Source organism: Mobula hypostoma, chromosome 5 (assembly GCF_963921235.1).
Source record: "Mobula hypostoma chromosome 5, sMobHyp1.1, whole genome shotgun sequence".
NCBI lineage: Eukaryota > Metazoa > Chordata > Chondrichthyes > Myliobatiformes > Myliobatidae > Mobula > Mobula hypostoma.
In genome coordinates, this window is record NC_086101.1 from 195,490,777 (window position 1) to 195,516,721 (window position 25,945).

The 25,945-nt window shown below is 43.8% G+C and overlaps 1 protein-coding gene across 1 annotated transcript; it reads right to left on the minus strand.

The window, feature by feature from the left end:
• Positions 1–9,192: 9,192 nt before the first annotated feature.
• On the minus strand, positions 9,193–24,822 carry selenop (selenoprotein P). The gene is made up of 5 exons (XM_063049645.1): positions 24,667–24,822; positions 21,157–21,368; positions 14,364–14,576; positions 11,994–12,111; positions 9,193–10,509 (listed from the first exon to the last, which is right to left on the minus strand). Exons 2-5 carry the CDS (start codon positions 21,348–21,350, stop codon positions 10,291–10,293), a joined length of 744 nt encoding a protein of 247 aa, XP_062905715.1. The 5' UTR covers positions 21,351–21,368; positions 24,667–24,822; the 3' UTR covers positions 9,193–10,290.
• Positions 24,823–25,945: the final 1,123 nt, after the last annotated feature.

A 25,945-nucleotide genomic window follows, 5' to 3' on the forward strand; every position in this document is an offset into this window, starting at 1 on the left:
TTGACCACATATTTCAGCTTGTAAGGTTCTTTCATTCATTGTTCAAGTGAATTTAAATAAATGTTACAGATCTGATTAAGCATTTGTAATGAGTTTTAGCTTGTGAAACAAGATAGAGACAGTGTTAAAGGCACCATTAAAACACTTTGCAGACTGCAAGATACTGTTGATGGGCTGGCAGAATGAACACACTTTGCAGTTATAAGAAACTCTTTAACAGGACATTTATGAGACTCTTTGGGTAGGCACATGGATGATAGAAAAAAGGAGAGCTGTGTGGAAGGGTCAGGTGCCAGGCAAAGCATTGTTGAGGATCCCCACAACCCAACTTACAATTTCTTTGACTCACTACCATCAGGAAGGAGGTTCAGGGGCATCAGGACTAGGACTGTCAGACTGGGTAACGGCTTCTTCGCTCAGGCTGTGAGACTGATGAATAACCTGCCACCACCGAGGTCTCTTCATTAGGACAGTGAGTTGTTTGCTGTATTGTTGAGTGCCTACTGATTACCTGTGCTACATACTGCATGTACTTTGAATTATATTTTATTAACTTATTTGTGGTAATATTTTGTTTTATGTACTGTGTGTGATGTATGTTTTGTAGGTAACTGGTCCAGAGAAATGCTGTTTTGTTTGGTTGTATATATAGAGTCATTGAAAAGTATAGCACAGAAACAGGCCTATCAGCATATCTAATCTGTGTCAAGCCATTTAAATTGCCTACTCCCATAGCCCTCCATATCCCCACCATCCATGGACCTATCCAAACTTCTCTTAAATGTTGAAATCGACCTTGCATGCACCACTTATGGTGGCAGCTTGTTTCACAGTCCCACGACCCTGAGTGAAGAGGTTCCCCCTTATGTTCCCCTTAAACTTTTTGCCTTTCATCCTTAACCCATGACCTCTAGTTGTAGTCCCACCCAACCTCAGTGGAAAAAGCATTTACCCTATCTATACCCCTCATAATTTGTATACCTGTACCCCTATCAAATCTCCCCTCAATCTTCTATGTTCCACAGAATAAAGTCTGATGTACAGTCAGGTAAGAATAAACTTGAACTTGAACTATTATGGATGGATCCCACTGGTCAGTGGTGGCCATTCTCCATGCTGTATAGTTTCATGATTTTCATGAGGCTAAAGCACCATTCCATTGCTGATGAACATTACTGTTGTTGGATGAATCCCAAGGGGTGATGGGTCAGCGTACAGGAGCGAGACAGGACACCTGGTTGAGTGGTGCCGCAACAACCCCTTGCTCAACTTCAGTAAAACTACAGACGATTGTTGACTGCAGGGAGGAGAAAGAAGGTGTATGTGCCAGTCTATACATATTGGGGGTTTAGCAATGGAAATAGTCGGCACATTTAACTTCCTGAGCATTGACATAATGGATGACTGTCCTGGACCAACACATAAATGCAATTACAAGGAAGGCACACCAGTATCTTTACTTTCTTAGGAGGTTTGACATGTCACCGAGCACTCTAACAAACTTCTACAAATGTACTGTTGAAAGTATTCTGGATGGCTGCATCATCATCATCAGGTACGACAATTTGAATGTGTAGAAACACAAGAAGCGCAGAGAGTGGTAAACTTAGCCCGCTGAATTGTTGGCACACCCCTCCCCACCATCGGTAATATATACAGGAGGCACTGCCTCAAGAAGGCAACATTCATCAAAGATCTCCACAATCTGTGCTGTGCCATCTATTGAGCAGGAGGGACAGAACGCTGAAGTGCCACACCAGGTTCGGGAACAGCTACTTCCCTTCAACTGCCCGGCCTGCTGAGTTCTTCCAGTATTTTCTGTGTGTTGCTTGGATTTCCAGCATCTGCAGATTTTCTCTTGTTTGTGATTGGACTTCCCTTCAACCGCTAGGTTCTTGAACCAGCCAGTACAACCTTAATCATTCCCTCAGTATATCAACAATATGACCACTTTGGAATGTATTTTTATTCTAATCGTGTTCCCTTGTGAAAGATGGGTCTAATTTACGTTTAATTTATGTTTTTCTTGTGAATGCTGTGAGCCTATGATGCTGTGCTTGTGTATGCATGGACTTGTGCAGATGAAGAACTAAATTTTGACTTTGATATCAAACATATGGTGCTTAAAGCATTATGTTGACAGGTTTGTTAAAGGTGGACAAGTCCCCATGGCCTGATGAGATATACTACACGTTATTGACAGAGGCAAGTGATGAAATTGCTGGGGGCTGAACAAGAACTTCATGTCCTCTCTAATCACAAGCAAAGTTCTGGAGGACTAATGAATGGCTAATGCTCTGTGACAGAGTTCCTGTGGGTGGCTGGGGGGGGGGTGGGGGGGTGGGGGGGCGCTGGTTCATGTAATGTGATGTGCTGAACTGCGTCCACAACTCTCTGCAGTTTATTGTGGTCATGGGCAGATAACTACTAAGCTGCTTTCTATGGTGCATCAATAAAAAATTGGTAAGAATCAATGGGAATATGACAAGTTTCTTTAGGTTCCTGGGGAAGTAGAGATATTAGTAAGCTTTCTTGTCCTTGACATCAACATGATATGTCCAGGGAAGATGTTGATGATGTTCACGCCTAGGAACTTCCAGTTCTCAATTTCAACACCATTAATATCAACAGAAGGATGTGCACCACCTCTTCCTGAACTTCTATGATCAGCTCTTATGCTGATGTTGATGAAGGTGGAGCTGTAGATGTTGTTTGTATGGATTTAGAAAACTATTTTGATGAAGTCCCTCATGGGAGTCTCATCCAGAAAGTTAGGATGCATGCAATCCACCTGATTGATGCGACTTATTCTAGTTGGGCTAGTGATGTTCTACAGGGATCCATACTGGGTCTGCTGCAGTTTGTGATTTTATATAGGAATAGAGATAGAGACAGATCTGAATGAAAGTGTAGACTAGTAAGTTCGCAGATAATACAGAGATAGGTGTGTTATAAATAGCGTTGAAAGTTGATGATACTAATTACCTGTCATAAGGTGGTGGCTAGGTACGGACCCAAGTGCAAGACACAGACACTGAAGTACTAGGGACAGGACTAGGATACAGGGTGAGGGCTAGGACATGGACACGAAAACCAGGAACCCAGAACAGGACAGGACAAGAGAGCTAGGAGCCAGGGCTTGGACTCCAAGCCAGAGACTGGATAAGGATCCAGAACCTGGGTCTTCCCTCTGGCTCAGACCCCAGAACCAGGCAAGGACGTGACTTGGCTGGCAGGCAGGATGAGGCTGGAGTCTTCAGGCTTGAGACTTGAGGCGAGGCTAGGGACCAGAGGCAAAGCTAGGGACCAGAGACTTGAGGTGAGGCTTAGGACCAGAGACTTGAGGTGAGGGTTGGGACCAGAGACTTGAGACGAGGCTTGGGACCAGAGGCTTGAGACGAGGCTTGGGACCAGAGGCTTGAGACGAGGCTTGGGGTCTTGAAGCTTGGCTTGGGGCTCGGCTCGGCTAGAGACTCGAGGCGAGGCTTGGTTAGAGGCTTGGGGTCTTGAAGCTCCTCCTGGGCAGGGTGCAGATCTCCACTCAACGGAGGCAAAGGACAGGAAAGGACATAACCCACTGCAGGGTAACGGCAATCTGGCCTGGCTTACCCGACGGAGGCAAGGGACAGGAAGAGACAGAACCCACCGCAGGGTAACGGCAATCTGGCCTGGCTTACCCGACGGAGGCAAGGGACAGGAAGGGTCAGAACCCACCGCAGCATAACAGCAATCTGGCCTGGCTTACCCGATGGAGGCAAGGGACAGGAAGGGACAAAACCCACCGCAGGGTAACGGCAATCTGGCCTGGCTTACCCGACGGAGACAAGGGACAGGAAGGGACAGAACCAACCGCAGGGTAACGGCAATCTGGCCTGACTTACCCGATGGAGGCAAGGGACAGGAAGGGACATAGATACAGGGTGGCTCCAAAACAAGACTTCAGGCGAGGCGAGGTGAGAGTTACCGGCAAGACAAGGCAAGGCTTCCAGCAATGCAAGGTGAGACAAGAACTTCAGGCAAGGCGAGGCGAGAGTTACCGGCAAGACAAGGCAAGGCTTCCGGCAATGCAAGGCAAGACAAGAACTTCAGGCGAGGCGAGAGTTACCGGCAAGACCAGGCAAGGCTTCAGGAAAGGAAACAGAAGGCAGGGGAAGGGATACAAGGAGTAAGGACAAGAACAATCCAGCTGCCACACCCTGGTCTCTGGAGGTATTTATGCAGCCAGCCCCAATGAGAATCAGCTGCCTCACTTAGTGCTCAACAGGAACAGAAACAGGGTAGACAGGAAAACCTGGAGCAAGGATCGATGGACCGGACCGTGAACCGGAATGCGGACTTCACGGACTGGACCATGACATCACCTGCAGATATGGGCAAAGAAATGGCAGATGGACTTTACCCCAGTCCAATTTGAAAAATAGCACTTTGTCAGATCAAATGTAAAGAGACAGTACACTGTTCATGGCAGGACTCTTAATAGCATTAAGCAGGATAGATAAAGGAGAATTGGTTGATATTGTGTAGTTGGATTTTCAGAAGGCCTTTGACAAGTTGTCTTACATGAGGCTACTTAACGAGCTACGAGCCCATGGTATTACAGGAAAGATTCTAGCATGTATAAAGCATTGGCTGATTGGCAGGAAGCAAAGAGTGGGAATTAAGGGAGTTTTTTCTGGTTGGCTGCCCGTGACTAGTGGTGTTCCACAGCGGTCTGTGTTGGGACCAATTCTTTTTATGTTATATGTCAGTGATTTGGATGACAGAATTGATGTCTTTGTGGCCAGGTTTGTGGATGATGCGAAAATAGGTAGAGAGGCTGGTAGTGTTGAGGAAGCAAAGAGGTTGCAGAAGGATATAGACAGATCAGGAAAAATGGCAAAGAAGTGGCAGATGAATACAGGGTCAGGAAGGGTATGGTCATGCACCTTGGTAGAAGAAATAAAAGCCATGACTATTTTCTAAATGGAGAGAAAATTCAAAAATCTGAGGTGTAACAAGACTTGGGAGTCCTCGTACAAGATCCCCTAAAGGTTAATTTGTGGGTTGGTTCAATGGTGAGGAAGGCAAATGCAATGTTCGCATTCATTTTGAGAGGACTAGAATATAAAAACAAGGATATAATGTTGAGTCTTTATAAGGCACTGTTTTCGGCTCCTTGTCTGAGAAAGGGTGTGCTGAACATTGGAGAGGGTTCAAAGGAGGTTCACGAAAATGATTCTGGGATTGAAAGGCTCATCATAAGAGGTGCATTTGATGGGTCAGGGCCTGTTCTCAGTGGAATTCAGAAGAATGAGGGGGAATCTCTTTGTAACCTATCGAATGTTGAAAGGCCTTGATTGAATGGATGTTAGAGGATGTTTCCAATGGTAGGAGTGTCTAAGACCAGAGGACACATCCTCAGAATAAAGAGGTGTCCTTTTAGAATAGAAATGAGGAAGAATTTCTTTAGCCAGAGAGTGGTGAATCTGTGGAATTCTTTGCCACAGGCAGCTGTGGAAGCCAAGTCTTTATGTATGTTTAAGGCAGAGGTTGATAGATTCTTGATTGGTCAGGACATGAAGGGATGTGGGGACAAGACAGGAAATTGGGAGTGAGAGGAACATTGTGTCAGCCTTGATGAAATGGTGGAGTAGACTTGATAGGCCAAATGGCCTAATTCTGCCCTTATATCTTATGGTTAATGTTTATAGGAATCTTTGGGTCCAAATCCAGTGCTCCCTGAAAGTTATAGGGTGGTAACCAAGGTAGGGAGTTAGATATGGCCCTTGTGGCTACGGGGATCAGGGGGTATGGAGGGAAGGCAGGTGCAGGGTTCTGAGTTGGATGATCAGCCATGATCATAATAAATGGCGGTGCAGGCTCGAAGGGCCGAATGGCCTACTCCTGCACCTATTTTCTATGTTTTCTATGTTTTCTATGTATATGGCATGCTTACTTTTATTAGTCAAGGAAATGTGTTCAAGAGTTAGGACTTATGCTGCAGCTTTATTGAACTGTAGTTAGGCTGATGTGGAGTACTGCATACAGTTCTGGTTGCCTCATTATAAGAAGAATGTGTGGTATTTGGAAAGGAGGTAGAAGTTCACCAGGGTGTTGCCTAGATTAGATGACATGTTATCAGAAGAGTTTGGACAAATTTGCTTGTTCTATCTGAAAAAAAAAATGAATCAAGGATGCTCAACAGTTGTGGCAGGGCTTGAATGCTATCATTTCCAATAAAGCAAAAATCAAGCGACATAGGTGAAAACAGGGCTTTGCTTCCAGATGAGCTCAATGCCTTGTACGCTTGCTTTGACTATCAAAGCATGGAGGAGGCATCACAAATTCCCTCAGCCCCTAATGATCCTGTGATTCAGACTCTGAAGCCAACATCATGCAGGCATCAGGAGGAAGAACCCGTAAAAAGCATCCCACCCAGAACGGGGTACCTGGCCAAGTGCTAAAGACCTGTGATGATCAACTGGCTAGAGTGCTCACTAAGATCTTTAGCCCCTCATTCAGAAGTCTGAGATACCCATCTGCTTCAAGCAGACTTCACGTATCAGAATATGGTAACTTGCCTCAATGACTATCATCCAGGAGCACTTACAGTGATGACGTGATTTGAGAAGTTGGTGATGAAACATATCGACTCCTGCTTGAGAAACAACTTGGATCTACTCCACTTTGCCTACCGGAGCAACAGGTCCACAGCAGATGCCATCTTATTAGCTCTTCACTCAACGCTGGGACATCTGGACAGCAAAGATGAATACTCAGGATGCTTTTTATTGACTTCAGCTTGGCATTTAATGCTATCATTACCTCAAAACTAACCAATAAGGTTCAAGGCCTTGGCTGCTTGTGCAATTGGATCCTGCATTCCCTCACTTAGTTCAGATTGGCAACAACATCTCCTCCATGATCTCCTTCATTTTACAAACTACACCACAAGGCTATGTACTTAGTTCCTGGCTCCACTCACTTTACATTGAGTGGCTTTACACTCACTTGACTGTGTGGCTAAGCACAGCTCCCATGGCATATTCATGTTTGCTGACAACACCACTGTTGTAGGCTTATTCAAAGGTGGTGACAAATCAGCAGATAGGAGGATGATTGAAAATCTGGCTGAGTGGTGCTACAACAACCACCTCTCACTCAATGTCAGCAAGATGAAGGAGCTGCTTATTAACTTAAGGAGGAGGAGGAAACCAGAGGTCCATGAGCCAGTCCTCATCGGGGGATCAGAGGTGGAGAGGGTCAGCAGCTTTAAATTCCTCATATTTGTCATTATGGAGGACCTGTCTTGGCTGCAGCATATATGTGTAATTACAAAGAAAGCATGGCAGCACCTCTACTTCTTGAGGAGATTGGCATCTAAAACTTCAACTAACTTCAATAAATGTGTGGTGGAGAATATATTGACAGTCTGCATCACAGCCTGGAATGGAAACACCAATGTCCTTGAAAGGAGAATTCTACAAAAAGTAGTGGATATGACCCGGTCCATCGTGGGTAAAGCCCTCCCCACCATTGAGCACATTTACCTGGAACATTGTCACAGGAAGGCAGCATCCATTATCAGGGGCCTCCACGGCCCAGGTCATGATCTCTTCTCACTGCTGCCATCAGGAAGAAGGTACTGAAGCCTCAGGACCCACAGCACCAGGGTCAGGAATAGTTATTACCCCTCATCCGCCAGGCCCTTGAACCGAAGAGAATAACTTCACTCAATTCACTTGCCCATCTCATTGAAATGTTCCCATGACCTATGGACTCACTTTCAAGGAAACTACATCTCATGCTTTCAATATTTATTGCTTATATATTTCTTCTTATTATTTATTTCTTTTTGTATTTGCACAGTTTGTGGTCTTTTGCACATTGGTTGAACACCCAAGTTGATGTGGTCTTTCATTGATTCTATTATGGATTTATTGAGTATGTCCACAAGGAAATGAATCTCAGGGGTGTATATGGTGACGTGTATGTACTTTGATAATAAACTCACTTTGAACTGAAATTGGAGGAGGCTGAAAAAAAACCTAATGAAGTTTATAATGAGTGGCATAGTTAGCTGGTAATTTTTTCTCAGAGTCAGAATGTTAATATCAGAGAATACTTTTCCATGGACGGCTTCCAGACCGTTCGGGCTGACTGGAAGTGCACTGAGAGCGGTAAGCGTAAAGGAGTTGGGGGCTTACTCTTCTGGTTAACAACGGATGGTGCAATCCTGGTCATATTACGATCGAGGAACGTGTTTGTAGCCCGGATATTGAACTTTTTGCTGTTGGACTCCAGCCCTATTCCACCGAGATACAACACTGGGCATCACGGGAGGTTGTTCCTGCCTGTGGCCATCAAACTTTGCAGCTCCTGCCGTGGAGGGTCAGGCACCCTGAGCTAATAGGCTGGTCCTGGACTTATTTCCATCTGGCATAGTTTGCATATTGCTGTTTGATTGTTTGTGGTTTTCGTATTGCTATATTTGTGCTCTATTCTTGGTTGGTGTGGCTGTAACGAAACCCAATTTCCCTCGGGATCAATAAAGTATATTTATCTATCTATATGTGCTTAAGGTGAGGGGGGAGGTTCAAAGGAGTCTCTACACAGAGTGGTGGGTGCCTGGACTGCACTGGAGGCAGATATAAAAGAAGTGTTTTCAAGGCTCTTTGATGGATATATTAATGTGGAAAAAATAGAGGGATATCAACATTGTGTAGGCAGGTGAGGCTAGTTTAATTTTGCATTTAGTTACTGGTTAAATTGGTTCAGCACAGTGTTGTGCGCTGAAGGGCCTGTTCCTGTGCTCTACTCTTCTGTGTTCCACTTAAAAAATAATATATCTGTTCATACTTTCATTAAATATTACTGGAATGTTTGGAGACAGAAAGGATTAATCTTAACACAAGAGATTGTATGGATGCTGGAAATCCAGAACACACACAAAATGCTGGAGGAACTCAGCAAGTCATGCAACATCTATGGAAATGAATAAACAGTCCATATTTCAGGCCAAGACCCTTCATCAGGACTGGAAAGGAAGAGGGAAGATGCCAGAATAAGAAGGTGGGGTGAGGAAAAGGAGTACATAGTAGAAGATGATAGGTGAAGACAGGTGAGGATTAATCTTTGAATTGTCACGTTTAATATTAGTTAATTGATGTGACTATTAGTAAAACTGTTCCCAAGAACACAGCTGTACAAGGATTTCCAGAAGCAGACATTTTATTGACATTTTTTTACACTTTCTGTGCATTACAATCATTCCAGGTACGTAATCTGCCTGCATTTGCCATAGTGGGATTTCAGGTTAACTAGGGTCACAGTTTCCCTAGTAACTGTCATGAAGTATGGCACTTGCCTTCAAACAGATCACATGTATTTCTTCATCTTCTCTTTTGTTTTTTAACTAAATGCCTTTCTGTGGTCTGCTAGCTGGACATTGACAATTATGTTAATTTCTTTGATAGACCATAAAGCAAATGGGAAAATGATGTATTTGAGATGAGATTCAGTTTGTACTCTAGATGTGTTTAATTCCAGTAACTTTAGCTGTTACTTGCTGACTGTTAAGAAACGCTTTTGGTTGCTTCGCGCAGCAGAATTTCATGGGATAATGCAAAGTAGAGAAATCTACGTTTTCAAAATTCTTGCAGTAAAAGCAGATGGATTAGAATGCAGATTGGTTGATTTGGTAAGTTGTTGCAGGCTGTGAAGATTAGCTTCTCCATTTTACTCATTTTCCCTTTGTGCTTGTCTTAAATCAGCTAGCAGCTACTACAGTGTAGTTTGTGCTGCTGTCCTCATAGAAACAACCACAAGGAGTGGGAAAAGATGCAAAATGGACAAGGACTAACCTGGATGTCATACTGATGGGGCAAGTAATGCTGTCTGGTCCTCATGATGGAGTATAGGACTTGCAGAAAATCCTAAAGTTGAAATCCAAGTGGTTTCAAACTTAGGAAAATGAACAGCAGTTTACATTTCCGATGAGAGCGCTTACTGCTGCCCATTTTGTCATTCTCAGTTTCTGCTTGGTTGTCACTGGTCCTGCTGCAGCACAGTGCGGTCTGGTCAGAGTGCAGACAGCAGCCGTCACTGTCAGGATTCAGACAGCTTCACCCCATCAACCTCTACCTGTCACTGTCAGGATGATGACCGCTTGCTGCACTGTCAGAATACTCCCTCATTTGAAGAGTTCTGGTGGTGCAGTTGACGGCAGTATCATCATCACCTGATCCCTATTAGAGCTGACATGCCGCTGGGCTTTCAGCTGTACATCCTCTTTCAGCTCTTTGTGTCTGCTCATGAATCTACCAGGTCGTGTGAGTGCTGGAAATGATGGTGATTCTGCTGATGCTCGTGATCACCCGAGTCTGAGTGGGTTCTGTCCTTGGGGATAGGACGTCTCACAGCTTTTTTATGGGAATGATGTACATGGCTGTGACGGTGGCCTTGACGGCCATCTACTTCAGTTCCTCTTTGTTCCTCTGTACTTCTGACATTGCATTCCGAGGGCTGGTCCTGAGGGTGGAAAGAAAGAATATTTCAAATGCTGTAAATGTTCCTCACACTTCTAATTGCTTTTAATTCAGAATCCATGTATACATTATAAGTGTGGCATTTAAAGTAATCATGTAATCATGGTTTTCAAATGAAAACATGATGCAGTCTTACCAGATGAATCTCCCCGCTATTCTGCTGCAAAACAACTAATTTCACATCTTAGAAGACAGTGATAATAACCTGAGGTACTAATTCGCTAGAAGTTTCAAGTTCAAGTTCAGTTTATTGTCGTTCAACAGTACACATGTATACTGCCAAATGAAACAATGTTCCCCTGGACCAAGCTATACCACACAGTACATATAACTCATGAAGTAATATTACCACAAATAAATTAACAAATAATAAAATGCACTTACGACACAAGTTAAAAAGTAAACAGTATAACACTACTGGCACTTCATAAGTGATGAGACCTGAGTGGTGACAGGGAGTTCAGAATTCTTACTGTCTGGGGGAAGAAGCTGTTTCATATCCCAACAAGTCTAATACTTTGGTACCTCCTGCCTGATGGTAGGGGGGCAAAGAGATTTTTGGACAGAGGACAGATGGGAGGTATCATTGACAATGCTAAGAGCCCTGCATATGCATCGTCCCTGATAAATATCTCTGACAGGTGGAAGGGACACCCTAATGATCCCCTCAACAGTTCTTGCAATCCTTTGTAGGGATTTGTTCTCAGAAGCCTTGCAGATGAATGTGTTACAAAGGTGCTAAATATATTGCTGCAGCATGACCATGGTTCCAGCCTGAAATTTAAATCCTATGAAGGATACATAGATGGACTAGTTCTTCTGCACATGTCTGCTCACAGCAGTAGGGGTGACACTCCATGCAGTTGTACATAGGGGCAGGAAGAGCAACCACGCTGGTGAGAGAGCAGAGGCTTTCCATTTTTCTCTGAAAAATGCATTAGAGATAGACATCATTCTTTCTCTCTTTATATCTGTACATGATCACATACAGACATGTCAGTGTGACAGCTCCTGTATGTCCGATCTGAAGGTAAAGATTAACTGTTAGGTCTGTTCCCACAGGCACCTCCCAGTCTCCACTCAGCTAACAGAATTCACCCGTTGCTCATTCCAGTCTCATCCCCGGCAGCCTATTTAAACCCAGCTCTCAGCCACAGTCCATGTTCATTCATTGGACTAACCAGCCTCCTACCTTTCACTCTCCCTGCCTAAAGTTTACCTTGTTACCTGTTGTGTTTAGTTCCTGTTTCTCTCTCATTTTTGTGGCCCCTCATGGCTTGTTATTTTGCAGACTAACATTAAAGTTATCATTCACAGCTGAATCGATTCTGCTGCTCTGCATTCGACCCAATATTGTAAGATTTCCTTCTCCACTATCTGATCCACTACCCAGATTCTGTCCCAGGACTTCTGTCACTGGCATTCCCACCAGAGTAATACAGGGCAAATTTACAACTTGATGCTTACCGCCAAAGAACAATTGCTGCAGACTGTTTCACAATATGTTTGCTTAATTCCATTCTCCACATATGCTTGCTTGAGGTCGGTGTATGGCAGTTCCAAGTGAAAGGTCTTTTGGCCACACCTGTTGGATATATATGCACATACCAATCAATAAATGGCTTTAGACTGATAAAGCACCACAACACAGGAGCATGCCCTTTGGCCCATCTAGCCTGTGCTGAATTGTTATTCTGCCTAGTCCTATTGACCTGCACCCAGACCACACCCCTTCCATCCATGCACTTAACCAACTTCTCTTAAATGATGAAATAGAACCCGCATCTGCCACTTAGACTGGCAGCTTGTTCCACACTTTCATCGCCCTCTTGAGTGAAGAAGTTGCCCCCTTATGTTCCCCTTAACCATTTCACTTTTCACCTTTAACTCATAACCTCTAGTTCTAGTCGGACCCAACCTCAGTGGAAAAAGCCTGCTTGCTTTTACCCTACCTATACCCCTTATAATTCTGTTTACCTCTATTTACTTGTTTATTATAAAGCAGCAGAGGGCCATTCGGCCCACCAGATTAATACTGGTTCTTAGCAGAGGAATCCCATCACCCCCATTCATCCTGTATCTCACATGCTCAGCACTGCCACTTTAATCCTTTTGCAGGGAGGAGCATGAGGATGTCAGTATTTAAAAGATGAAAGTGTTAGATGTCTTTGAAAGCAAAAAGGTGGATAAATAGTAGGTGGTAAGGATATGAAGGAGCTACAGAGGGAATGGTGGAGGCAACTTTACAGCATTGAAAAGACGTTGGGATAGGTACGTAGATGGGAATGGATTAGAGGGATACAGGCTAAACATAAACATAAACAGGTCACCAAATTATAGGAAAGATGTCAACAAAATAGAGAGAGTACAGAGAAGATTTACTAGAATGTTATCTGGGTTTCATCACCTAAGTTACAGAGAAAGGTTGAACAAGTTGGGTCTTTATTCTTTGGAATGTAGAAGGTGGAGGGGGGACTTGATAGAGGTATTTAAAATTATGAGGGAGATAGATAGAGTTGATGTGGATAGGTTTTTTCCATTGAGAGTGGGGAGATTCAAACAAGAGGACATGAGTTGAGAGTTAAAGGGCAAAGGTTTAGGGGTAACATGAGGGGGAACTTCTTTACTCAGAGAGTGGTAGCTGTGTGGAACGAGCTTCCAGCAGAAGTGGTTGAGGCAGGTTCGATGTTGTCGTTTAAAATTAAATTGGATAGATATATGGACAGGAAAGGAATGGACGGTTATGGGCTGAGTGCAGGTTGGTGGGACTAGGTGAGAGTAAGAGTTCGGCATGGACTAGAAGGGCCGAGATGGCCTGTTTCCATGCTGTAATTGTTATATGGTTATAGGTAAATGGGACTGGCTTATCTTGGTCAGCATGAATGAGCTAGGTGAAAGAGCCTGCTGCTCTTGTGTATATATGTCTCTAGACTAGTCCAGAAGATGAAGGCAGAGGGCAGCTGGCTAATTGAATCCAAACTTGGGTTGGCAATAGGAGGTGCAGGGTATCGAGGAAGGGATGTACACACGAGAGAGAGAGATTGCAGACATTGGAATCTGGAGCAACAGACGATCAGCTGGAGGAACTTAACAGGCTGAGCAGCATCCGTGGAGGAGATGGAACTGCTGACATTTCATGTTGAGACCCTGCACCAGCAGATTATTCTGATAGGAAGTCTGTGACCTGCAGTGTGTGATAGGGATCAATTGTGTGAGTTTTTTTCCCCACAGAGAGTGATGCATACTTGGAGTGGACAATTAGAGGTGGTGGTGAAAGCAAAAATGTTTGTGGTGTTCAGGAGCTTGTTAGATGGAGGTACAGTATGACAGTGCAGAGAATGGAGGGGTGTTGACGATGTACAGAGAGAAAGGACTGAGTTTAATTTGCCATAGTGTTTTGTGTAAATATTGTGGGCTGAACAGCCTGTTGCTCTGCTGTACTGTGTAGTAAGCTGCTGTTTGCTCTTTTTCTATCTATCCATTTACTTCCCTGCCTGTTTGCTTGTGTATTTATTCATTTTATTTTTAGTGATACAGCACAGTAACAGGCCCTTCCGGCCCGAGGAGCCTGCACCGCCCCACTACACCCATGTGACCTGGTAACCCGAATGTGTTTGGAAACCCACGTGGTCACGGGAAGAACCTCGTCGACAGCAGTGGAAATTGAACCCAAGTCCTGGCGCTGTAATAGTGTTACACTAACTGCTACTCAATGGTGCTGCTACATTACCTATGTAGTAGTGAGTGTGTGCGGGGTAATTGCCGATCCATGTGTCCATTTCACTGTACAGCAATGGCTGGAAAACCATCAGACACTCACACGATGTGAAAACTGACCTGTCGTAGATGAGGAAGTCATCCTTCTCGCCTTGCAGTAGTGTCCACACATCACTCTGATTCTCATCTTGTTGGTACACTGGCAGGGCTCCTGCCAGCTTTGCATTCAGCTGTTGGTAAAGTTCACGGGACTTGTTTCCCTGGTGATTTACCACCACGTAGGAGATGTTCAAGAAACCCTCATGATCCAGTCTCTGCTTCAGGCGCCTCAGACTGCAACGATAAATCACACAGTAACACAGTGACAAAACTGTAACCTGATGTAAATCAGGCTGAGCTGGATGTGCCTGGATGTTTTACTGAGCTACAAATATTAGACCATAAGATATAGGAGCAGAATGAGGCCATTCAGTCCATCGAGTCCGCTCCGCCATTCCATCATGGCTGATTTATTTTCCCTCTCAACCCCATTCTCCTTCCTTCTCCCTGGAACCTTTGACACTCTGACTAATCAAGAACCTATCCAATCCAGGGGCCTGTGTACTCTGAATTGTAGCATTTGTTTCACAGTACAAGTCAGTCAGTTTCAAAACCTGGCCACTGTTCCACTCCATACAACTTCTCACAGTGATCCAGTTCATCACTCTGAGTGACTGAGACAGTGAGACCACAGTCATTGCACTGTCTCAGTCACTCAGTGTGAACAGTCTCACCATCTCAGTGTGAACAGTCTCACTGTCTCAGTGTGAAGTCACAGTGTCTCAGTCACTCAGTGTGAACAGTCTCAGTGTCTCTGTGTGAACATTCTCAGAGTCACAGTGTGAACAGTCTCAGTGTGAATAGTCCCACTGTCTCAGTCATTCAGATGTGATGAACAGTCTTAGCGTCACCAACACACAGCTAATACTGGAGAAACTCAGCAGGCCAGGCAGCATGTATTGAAGACTACAGTCTTCATTTTGGGCTGAGACCCTTCATTAATCTCAGTCTGGCAGTGTGAACCGTCTCAGGTTCTCAGAGAGCGATGATTAAACTGTCTGAGTTGTTCATCTACGTTAAAGACTGCAATGAGCACCTCTGCCAACCTGCCAGTCGGGAGCACATGCTTGCTGCAGCTACAGAGGCCCTCTAGTGGTAATACTGCTGCATTACAGTGTCGCTGTGCCAAGGCAGTTTACGTGGCCATTTACCCCATTCAGTGTTAGCACTTGTCTTTAGACAGCTCCTAAATTAGATGGTGAGTTAAAAAAAAATGTAAACCCCTATACTCTGAGGTAACAATAATAAAAATAAGTACGTAATAAAATAACATAATAAAATAAGTACACAAAGGCATTTCTATGGACGCAGGAAAGAAACTCAGATGGTAGTTTACGTCTCAGCTGCCAGGGTCCGGATGTTTCAGATCGTGTCCACGATATCCTGCAGTGGGAGGGAGAACAGCTAGAGGTTGTGGTACATATTGGTACCAACGACATAGGTAGGAAAAGGGAAGAGGTCCTGAAAACAGACTACAGGGAGTTAGGAAGGAAGTTGAGAAGCAGGACCGTGAAGGTAGTAATCTCGGGATTATTGCCTGTGCCACACGACAATGAGAATAGAAATAGGATGAGGTGGAGGATAAATGTGTGGCTGAGGGATTGGAGCAGGGGCAGGGATTCAGATTTCTGGATCATTGGGACCTCTTTTGGGGCAGGTGTGACCTGTACAAAAAGGACAGGTTGCACTTGAATCCCAGGGGGACCAACATCCTGGCAGGGAGATTTGCTAAGGCTACTGAGGAGAGTTTAAACTAGAATTGTTGGGGGGTGGGAACCGAACTGAAGAGACTGGGGAAGAGGAGGTTGGCTCACAATTAGAGAAAGCTTGTAGACAGTGCGAGAGGGAGGATAGGCAGGTGATAGAGAAGGAACACGCTCAGACCGAAGGTTTGAGATGTGTCTATTTTAACGCAAAGAGTATTATGAACAAAGCAGATGAGCTTAGAGCGTGGATCAGTACTTGGAGCTATGATGTGGTGGCCATTACAGAGACTTGGATGGCTCAGGGACAGGAATGGTTACTTCAGGGCTGGGTTTTAGATGTTTCAGAAAGGAGAGGGAGGGAGGCAAAAGAGGTGGGGGTGTGGCACTGTTGATCAGAGATAGTGTCACGGCTGCAGAAAAGGAGGAAGTCATGGAGGGATTGTCTACGGAGTCTCTGTGGGTGGAGGTTAGGAACAGGAAGTGGTCAATAACTCTACTGGGTGTTTTTTATAGACCACCCAATAGTAACAGGGACATCAAGGAGCAGATAGGGAGACAGATTCTGGAAAGGTGTAATAATAACAGGGTTGTTGTGGGAGATTTTAATTTCCCAAATATCAACTGGCATCTCCCTAGAGCAAGGGGTTTAGATGGTGTGGAGTTTGTTAGGTGTGTTCAGGAAGGTTTCTTGACACAAAACATAGATAAGCCTACAAGAGGAGAGGCTGTACTTGATTTGGTATTGGGAAATGAACTTGGTCAGATGTCAGATCTCTCAGTGGGAGAGCATTTTGGAGATAGTGATCATAAGAAAAGCTTACAAAAGGTTCAGAGAGCTAGGTAATGTTAGAGATCTGGAAGATTATAAGGCTAATAGGAAGGAGCTTAAGAAGGAAATTAGGAGAGCCAGAAGGGGCCATGAGAAGGCCTTGGCGGGCAGGATTAAGGAAAACCCCAAGGCATTCTACAAGTATGTGAAGAGCAAGAGGATAAGACGTGAAAGAATAGGACCTATCAAGTGTGACAGTGGGTAAGTGTGTATAGAACCGGAGGAAATAGCAGAGGTACTTAATGAATACTTTACTTCAGTATTCACTATGGAAAAGGATCTTGGTGATTGTAGTGATGACTTGAAGCAGACTGAAAAGCTTGAGTATGTAGATATTAAGAAAGAGGATATGCTGGAGCTTTTGGAAAGCATGAAATTTGGTAAGTCTCCAGGACTGGATGAGATGTACCCCAGACTACTGTGGGAGGCAAGGGGGGAGATTGCTGAGCCTCTGGCAATTATCTTTGAATCATCAATTGGGACGGAGGATTGGAGGGTTGCGGAAGTTGTTCCTTTATTCAAGAAAGGGAGTAGAGAAAGCTCAGGAAATTATAGACTAGTGAGTCTTACCTCAGTGGTTGGTAAGTTGATGGAGGAGATCCTGAGAGGCAGGATTTATGAACATTTGGAGAGGTATAATATGATTAGGAGTAGTCAGTATGGCTTTGTCAAAGGCAGGTCGTGCCTTACGAGCCTGATTGAATTTTTTGAGGATGTGACTAAACACATTGATGAAGGTAGAGCAATAGGTGTAGTGTATATGGATTTTAGCAAGGCATTTGAAAAGGTACCCCATGCAAGGCTTATTGAGAAAGTAAGGAGGCATGGGATGCAAGGGGACATTGCTTTGTGGATCCAGAACTGGCTTGCCCATAGAAGGCAAAGAGTGGTTGTAGACAGGTCATATCCTGCATGGAGGTCAGTCACCAGTGGAGTGCCTCAGGGATCTGTTCTGGGACCCCCTACGTGATTTTTATAAATGACCTGGATGAGGAAGTGGAGGGATGGGTTAGTAAGTTTGCTGATGACACAAAGGTTGGAGGTGTTGTGGATAGCATGGAGGGCTGTCAGAGGTTACAGCGGGACATTGATAGGATGCAAAACTGGGCTGAGAAGTGGCAGATGGAGTTCAACCCAGATAAGTGTGAAGTGGTTCATTTTGGTAGGTCAAATATGATGGCAGGATATTGTATGAATGGTAATACTTTTGGCAGTGTGGAGGGTCAGAGGGATCTTGGGGTCCGAGTCCGTAGGACACTCAAAGCAGCTGCGCAGGTTGTCTCTGTGGTTAAGAAGGCATATGGTGTATTGGCTTTCATCAATCATGGAATTGAATTTAGGAGCCGAGAGGTAATGTTACAGCTATATAGGACCCTGGTCAGACCCCACTTGGGTACTGTGCTCAGTTCTGGTCACCTCACTACAGGAAGGATGTGGAAGCCACAGGAAGGGTGCAGAAGAGATTTACAAGGATGTTGCCTGGATTGGGGAGCATGCCTTATGAGAATAGGTTGAGTGAACTCGGCCTTTTCTCCTTGGAGCGATGGAGGATCAGAGGTGACCTGATAGAGGTGTATAAGGTGATGAGAGGCATTGATCGTGTGGATAGTCAGAGGCTTTTTCCCGGGGCTGAAATGGCTGCCACAAGAGGACACAGGTTTAAGGTGCTGGGAGTAGGTACAGAGGAGATGTCAGGGATAAGTTTTTTACTGAGAGAGTGGTGAGTGTGTGGAATGGGCTGCCGGCAACGGTGGTGGAGGCGGAAATGACAGGGTCTTTTAAAAGACTTTTGGATAGGTACATGGAGCTTAGAAAAGTAGAGGGCTATGGGTAAGTATAGTAATTTCTTAGGTAGGGACATGTCCGGCACTACTCTGTGGGCCGAAGGGCCTGTATTGTGCTGTAGGTTTTCTATGTCTCTATAATGGACAATAAAATACAAAAAATAAATCTAACATTATATTTAACCATTTCATGACAGGATTTGTCTGAATTAATTCTACACCCAACAACAAGAATCATTAAAAAGTGGTTCTAATCTTGATGGAAGTTTGTCAATTCGTATTCAATGTGAAAAGTCCGATGATTTTCCATATCAAGTCCTGGACCACACGCCACCTTCCCTCCTGAGATGAGTACAAAAAGGACGAAGTTCCAAGCACTATCTTTCTTGGGGAATGTATAAACTCTACACAAGAGATGTTTATCTCTGCAGGCACATTTGTTAAAGCTGTTGCGGAGGGGTTAAACCAGTTGGGCAAGGGGATGGGAGCCAGAATCTTATACTTTGATAGATTTTCTCTTTGGAGTGAAGGAGGATGAGAGGTAACTAGCCAGAGACTTTTTCCTGGGGCGGAAATGGTTAATTCAAGGAGGTATAATTTAAAGGTGAAAGGGGTATGTCATTGGTCGGTTTTCCAAAGAGTGTTGTTGGGCGGCGTGTGGAATCCCTGCTAAAGGTGGCGGTAGAACCAGACACATTAGGGACATTTAAGAAACTCTTGGATGATAAGAAAATGGAAGGCTATGTTGGAGGGAAGAGTTAGATTGATCTTAGAGTAGTTTAAAAGGTCAGCACAACATCATGGAAGGTGCTGTAACGTTCTGTGTTCTAGCTTTAACTAGTATCAAGCAGGAGAGAGCTACACATTCAGAAGTGGGCTCCTGCAAAACTGAGCTGACTGTTGTGCTGAACATAAGAACATAAGAAATAGGAGCAGGAGTCGGCCATCCGGCCCATCGAGCCTGCCCCGCCATTCAATAAGATCATGGCTGATCTGTCCGTAAACTCAGATCCACCTCCCTGCCTTTTCCCCATAAACGTTAATTCCCCTACTGTGTGAAAAGTACATACAGCGAACGAAGATTTCTTCATGTTCTCACCAGCAACACTGAGATCAGCAGTCGTGTGGTGTCTCTGTCTTTGTTGATGAGCAGGCCGATGCTTCCCTGGTGTCATGGATTCTTGATTACCTGACTGGCAGACCACAGTACGTGTGCTTGCAACACTGTGTGTCCGACAGAGTGATCAGCAGCACTGGGGCTCCACAGGGGACTGTCTTGTCTCCCTTTCTCTTCACCATTTACACATTGGACTTCAACTACTGCACAGAGTCTTGTCATCTTCAGAAGTTTTTGGATGACTCTGCCATAGTTGGATATATCAGCAAGGGAGATGAGGCTAAGTACAGGGCTACGGTAGGAAACTTTGTCACATGGTGTGAGCAGAATTATCTGCAGCTTAATGTGAAAAAGACTAAGGAGCTGGTGGTAAACCTGAGGAGAGCTAAGGTTCCGGTGACCCCTGTTTCCATCCAGGGGGTCAGTGTGGACATGGTGGAGGATTACAAATACCTGGGGATACGAATTGACAATAAACTGGACTGGTCTAAGAACACTGAGGCTGTCTACAAGAAGGGTCAGAGCCGTCTCTATTTCCTGAGGAGACTGAGGTCCTTTAACATCTGCCGGACGATGCTGAGGATGTTCTACGAGTCTGTGGTGGCCAGTGCTATCATGTTTGCTGTTGTGTGCTGGGGCAGCAGGCTGAGGGTAACAGACACCAACAGAATCAACAAGCTCATTCCTAAAGCCAGTAATGTTGTGGGGATGGAACTGGACTCTCTCACAGTGGTGTCTGAAAAGAGGATGCTGTCTAAGTTGCATGCCATCTTGGTCAATGTCTCCCATCCACTACATAATGTACTGGGTGGGCACAGGAGTACATTCAGCCAGAGACTCATTCCACTGAGATGCAACACAGAGCGTCATAGGAAGTCATTCCTGCCTGTGGCCATCAAACTTTACAACTCCTCCCTTGGAGGGTCAGACACCCTGAGCCAATAGGCTGGTCCTGGACTTATTTCATAATTTACTGGCATAATTTACATATTACTATTTAACTGTTTATGGTTCTATTACTATTTATTATTTATGGTGCAACTGTAACGAAAACCAATTTCCCCCGGGATCAATGAAGTATGACTATGACTATGACAAAGGTATTACCGTGGTTCTGTGTTTTTGGATTGCGGACTTTCTTAGATTTATGGGTTTTATATTCTGTGTGTTTCACCTGGGGAAGGAGGGATTTGGGTTTGATGTTCCTCTCTGAACCATTTCCATGCTGTTTCTTTGTTTCGTGGCTATCTGGAGAAGACGAAACTTAAAAGTTGTATATGGATATATACTTTGATAATAAATGAACCTTTGAGATTCTACAAGTGATTATCAAAATAGTTTATGTTATTAACAAAATTAGGAGCAACTGTTTACTTACCTGGCTGCCTGTACCAGACAGAACTGTCAGCTAGCCTGGAATAATGCCACCACTGTCACTTTCCCCAGCGAGTCTTTCATGGGGTCTTTGGATGCAATCGTCCATGCTGATGGTTTCTCACATTGTCCCTGACTCTCTGCCCAGCCCACAAGGAGTAGGCAGAGAGTCAGGGCAATACCCAGGCCCTTCTGCATTGATGCAGAGGGCTTTGGCTGAAACAGAAGCAGAGATGTACAGGTTCAATCTCACCTTCAATACGACATGCCTCCTCAGCTAAACATTCATCACGTGATTCATGGAAAGTTCACCTGTGGCATAGTTTGTTGAGAATGGAGGGGGTGGTTTCAGATTAGTGTAATTCCGTAGATCAGAGCTGTTTTGATTGGATCACAGTCTGATGCATCTTCAGACAGACAATTTTCAATTCTCAATAAAGGACTCAATTTCTCAACCTGTCCCTAATTGACACATAACATTGGAGCAACTGATCAGTCTGGGGAATTATGCTCTGTTGTTCTATGTTGGAATGAGTGCCAGAGTCTGCTGTTAGTTCACCGATTCTGAGAGGTTTCCTGGTCATTTGGGAATTATATTTTGTGGTACTACCCCACATATACACAAGAGTGCTGGAAAAGAGCCAGTAACATCATGAAGGATCTCACCCACCCTGCTCATGGACTGTTTGTCCCACTCCCATCAGGGAGGAGGCTACGTAGCATCCACACCAGGAGCACTGGAATCAAAGACAGTTGCTTTCCCCCAAGCAGTAAGGCTGATCAACACCTCCACCCACTAACCCACTCAGACACATCCTCACTACTTTATCATTTCCTGTCAGTCTCCTTATGTACAGACACTCCTGTGCTTAGAGTCACTTTATGGACACACAATCAATCTATGTATATAAGCTATTTGTATTTATGTTTATTGTGTTTTTTTATTATTGTGTCTTTTGTTGTGGTTTTTGACGCTGAGTCAGATCTGGAGTAACAATTACTTTGTTTATACTTGTGTATTGGAAATGACATTAAACAATCTTGAATCTTAGTAAGTAATTTTATTAGGATATGGCAACTTAAAAGATGAAATTCATTTGTCATCAGAGAAGTTCCAGTGATTTAATTTTGTTTCCATCTGAAAACACTTCGATGCCTGCAATGCCTATACTTCATACTAAAATGGGCATTCTTTTGTACAATTATCTTCTTTCTTGTAAAAGTTGTGTTTCATTTACATTTAGTTTTTGTTTTTTCCTATGAATGTTGCTTACATGATAAAACACACACAAAATACTGGAGGAACTCAGCAAGTCAGGCAACATCTATGAAGAGGAATGAACAGTCGATGTTTCAGATTGAGACCCTTTAGCTTCTCTCCTCCGTATCTGCTCATTACCTTCCTCTGGTTCTTGCCCTCCTTCCCATTCTTCCATGGTCCACACCCCTCTGCTATCAGAAGCCTTCTTCAGCCCTTTATCTCTTCCAGCTATCATCTCCCATTTTCTTGCTTCATCCCCCCCCCGCTTTCCCACTCACCCACCTCCCCCTCCCCGGCCTCACCTATCACCTGCCAGCTTGTACTCTTCCCACTCCTTCCACCTTCTTATTCTGGATTCTTCCCTCTTCCTTTCCAGTCCTGATAAAGATGCTGCCCGGCCTGCTGAGTTCCTCCAGCATTTTTCAAACATCTGCAAACTTTCTTGTGTTTCTGATTTGCTGTATATCTGAGGTTCTGTGCCTGTGAGGGAGAAGCAAATAGATTTTTCATTGCACTCGTGCACATGACAATAAACGTGACTTTGACATGTCATGTGAGGATTTATCAAAGATCTTTAGATAGGCACATGAATGTAAGGGAAATGGAGGAATATAGACATTGTATAGACAGAAGGTATTAGTTTAGTTAGCCATTCGATTACTAATTTATTTGGTTCAACACAACATTGTGGGCTGAATGACCTGTACTGAGGTACTGTTCTGTGTTCTTTACAACAAAATGTTGTGGATTCCTGATATCTAATGGTCAAACAGGGAGATCAGGTGCCAGTTATGGCAGAACTAGCAACTCAGTGTCTTAAACTGACTATCCTTTGTCCAACCCTTGAAAAAAAGTCCTTGAACTGATCGCATCTGTTCTCAGATGTTCCTCAGCTGGTGTACATTTCCAGTATGATCCAGTTTGCTGTCAACAGCCTCTGGAGCAACAGCACATTTTAATCATTGTTTAGCTGGAATTATTTATAGTTGGTAGAGACAACAAGGTCATTGGTTATTAAACAGGACCAAATATGTCTGTGATATTAGTTCAGCCCTCTCTCATTGCTACCATGAGGAAGAAGGTACACAAGCCTGAAGATTTGCACTCAATGAACACTACCTCATTATTTTGCTTTCTTTTTGCACTTTTTTTTAATATATATTTCTTATTTGAACTTGCGGTACATTTTTACGTATTGCACTGTGTAGCTGCCATAAAACAAATTTCACGACCTGCTTCGGATTAAATTTTTTTGCTTCATTCCAAATTTGGCTGACTTCCAAGCATAAAATATCCTTACAAACACTGGTGGGTGTCTGTCAGAAAAGCGAAGCAATATTGTATATTCTTTGTGAATTAAATGGTGTGGAAATAGGTGAAACTCATGTTAACTATGACAGTCGGCTGAGATACGGGAAGGTGCGCCCTCAATACATAATACCGCACTGCTCGCGTACAAAAAGGGCAAAGTTCTGAGTATCACATTAAGCATCAGCCTGTTGCGCAGTCAGAAGCGAAGTTGGCCGACGGCTTCTATTACTGACGGTCGCTCATTACTGTGTGTGAGAACGCTCTAATAAACCCAAGCAGTATTGCAATGCAAAGCTGCAGCACAGCTTCTTTCAAAAATTAGCGCAACAAAGATTGTCATGGATTTGCAACCTACTGCAGCACAGAAATAGTTTATTTAGTCGATCAGGAAACTGCTGGCACTTTCCCCACATCTTTGCAATATTTTCTTCTGCAATTACAGTATTTATCCAGTTTCCTCACTTGTTTAAGTCTACTGTCAGTGGAAAATTATTTTCTTTCCTTACTGTTGATGACTTTAAACGCTCTGTAAAATTCTTCTCTTTTCTAACAATCCCAGATTTTCAGATCTCTTTTACCTAGTTGCCCCTTAATCCAGAACCGTTCCAGTAACAAATAATTACCACATAATCTAACACTACAATGTTAGTGTGGGTCAAATCTGTTAGTTTTGTGTGGCAAAACAACTTCTGAAAATTAATGCAATAAAAGTAATCAAAATTATTCCAGAATTTAGAAGGTGTCACCCACTGGTTAAAACACTCGGTGGGTTGCAATGAAGAACACAACACACTGCCGGAGTAAACTGAGCACATAAACAAATTCAGGCAATTTTGTTTTCCTGAGATCATTGATATTTACGAATTTCACAAAGCTTTAAAAATTAAATCCTTTATACTCTGACAAATGGATGAAAAAAAGATGATAAAATAACGGTCTTACGTGTTCTTGTTCACTGCTCCTTCCTGTACTGGTCTGCTTTCTCTTGCTATTCAGATCCCAGATGTTCTGGGCTATTTATACTGTTGTTGATCTCTCTCTCTCGTTTTTGCAGTCACATGATTTGGCTCAAAGTTCAGATGTGTCAATCAAGAAGTAAAAACAACAGTTCATTTGCCAACTTCTTGTTTCTGCTTTTTCCTTTATTCTGGAATTCTGAGCCTCCTTTCAGTGAAGAAAAGGAATCTATCAGCCAGCTAGCTACAGAGGTCTCCAAGCTTTATTCACCTTTGCATCAAAACAAAAGTTAATTCACAGATTTTCTGTTGTAGACTACCGGAATATAGTTGGTTTAAAGCTTTGGCAAAAAAATGCTCCCTTTTATCACACGGGATTTGGAGAACTTTCCAGAATCACACATTGTAACTAGCACTGAGGCTGAAGCTGGATGTGTGATACATGTGCCAGATGTGAAGGTCTTGTTGAGGCATGATGTATTCTGCAATAATGCACATGATTCAAAAGGTCAAAGATCTTTGAGAGACTAAACTGAGCATTTGCATTGTTATTCACATAAAATACCAGAGGAATTCAGCAGGAAAAGACAACATTTCAGGCCGAGACCCTTCATTAGGACTGGAAAGGAAGGAAGAAGAGACTTCTTTTCCAGCTTCTCCCCTCTTCATTTTCAGTCCTGGTGAAGGATTTTGGCCGGAAATGTCAACTGTTTATTCATTTCCATTGATGCTGCTTGACCTGCTGAGTTCCTCCAGTATTCCGTGCGTGTTGCTCTAGATTTCCAGCATCTGCAGAATCTCCTGTGATTCTCATTTGCATTGTTATAAAAGCAAGGATATAATACTGAGGCTTTCTAAGACATTGGTCAGAGCACATTTGGAATATTGTGAGCAGTTTTCAGCCCCATATCTAGGAAAGGATGTGCTGGCATTGGAGGGGTTCCACAGGAGATTCCCGAGAATGGTCCAGGAATGAAAAAATTAACAGACAAGGAGTGTTTGATGACTCTGGGTTGTACCTGCCAGAATTTAAAAGAATGGGAAGGGGGTCATCACTGAAACTAACCTAATACTGAAAGCGCAAACATGAGGAAATCTGCGGATGCTGGAAATTCAAGCAACACTCACAAAATGCTGGTGGAAAGAAGAGATGTCTCTTCCTTCAGTTAGTCCTGACGAAGGGTCTCGGCCCGGGGCGTCGACTGTGCCTCTTCCTATGAGTGCTGCGTTCACCAGCGTTTTGTGTGTCTTGCTAATACTGAAAG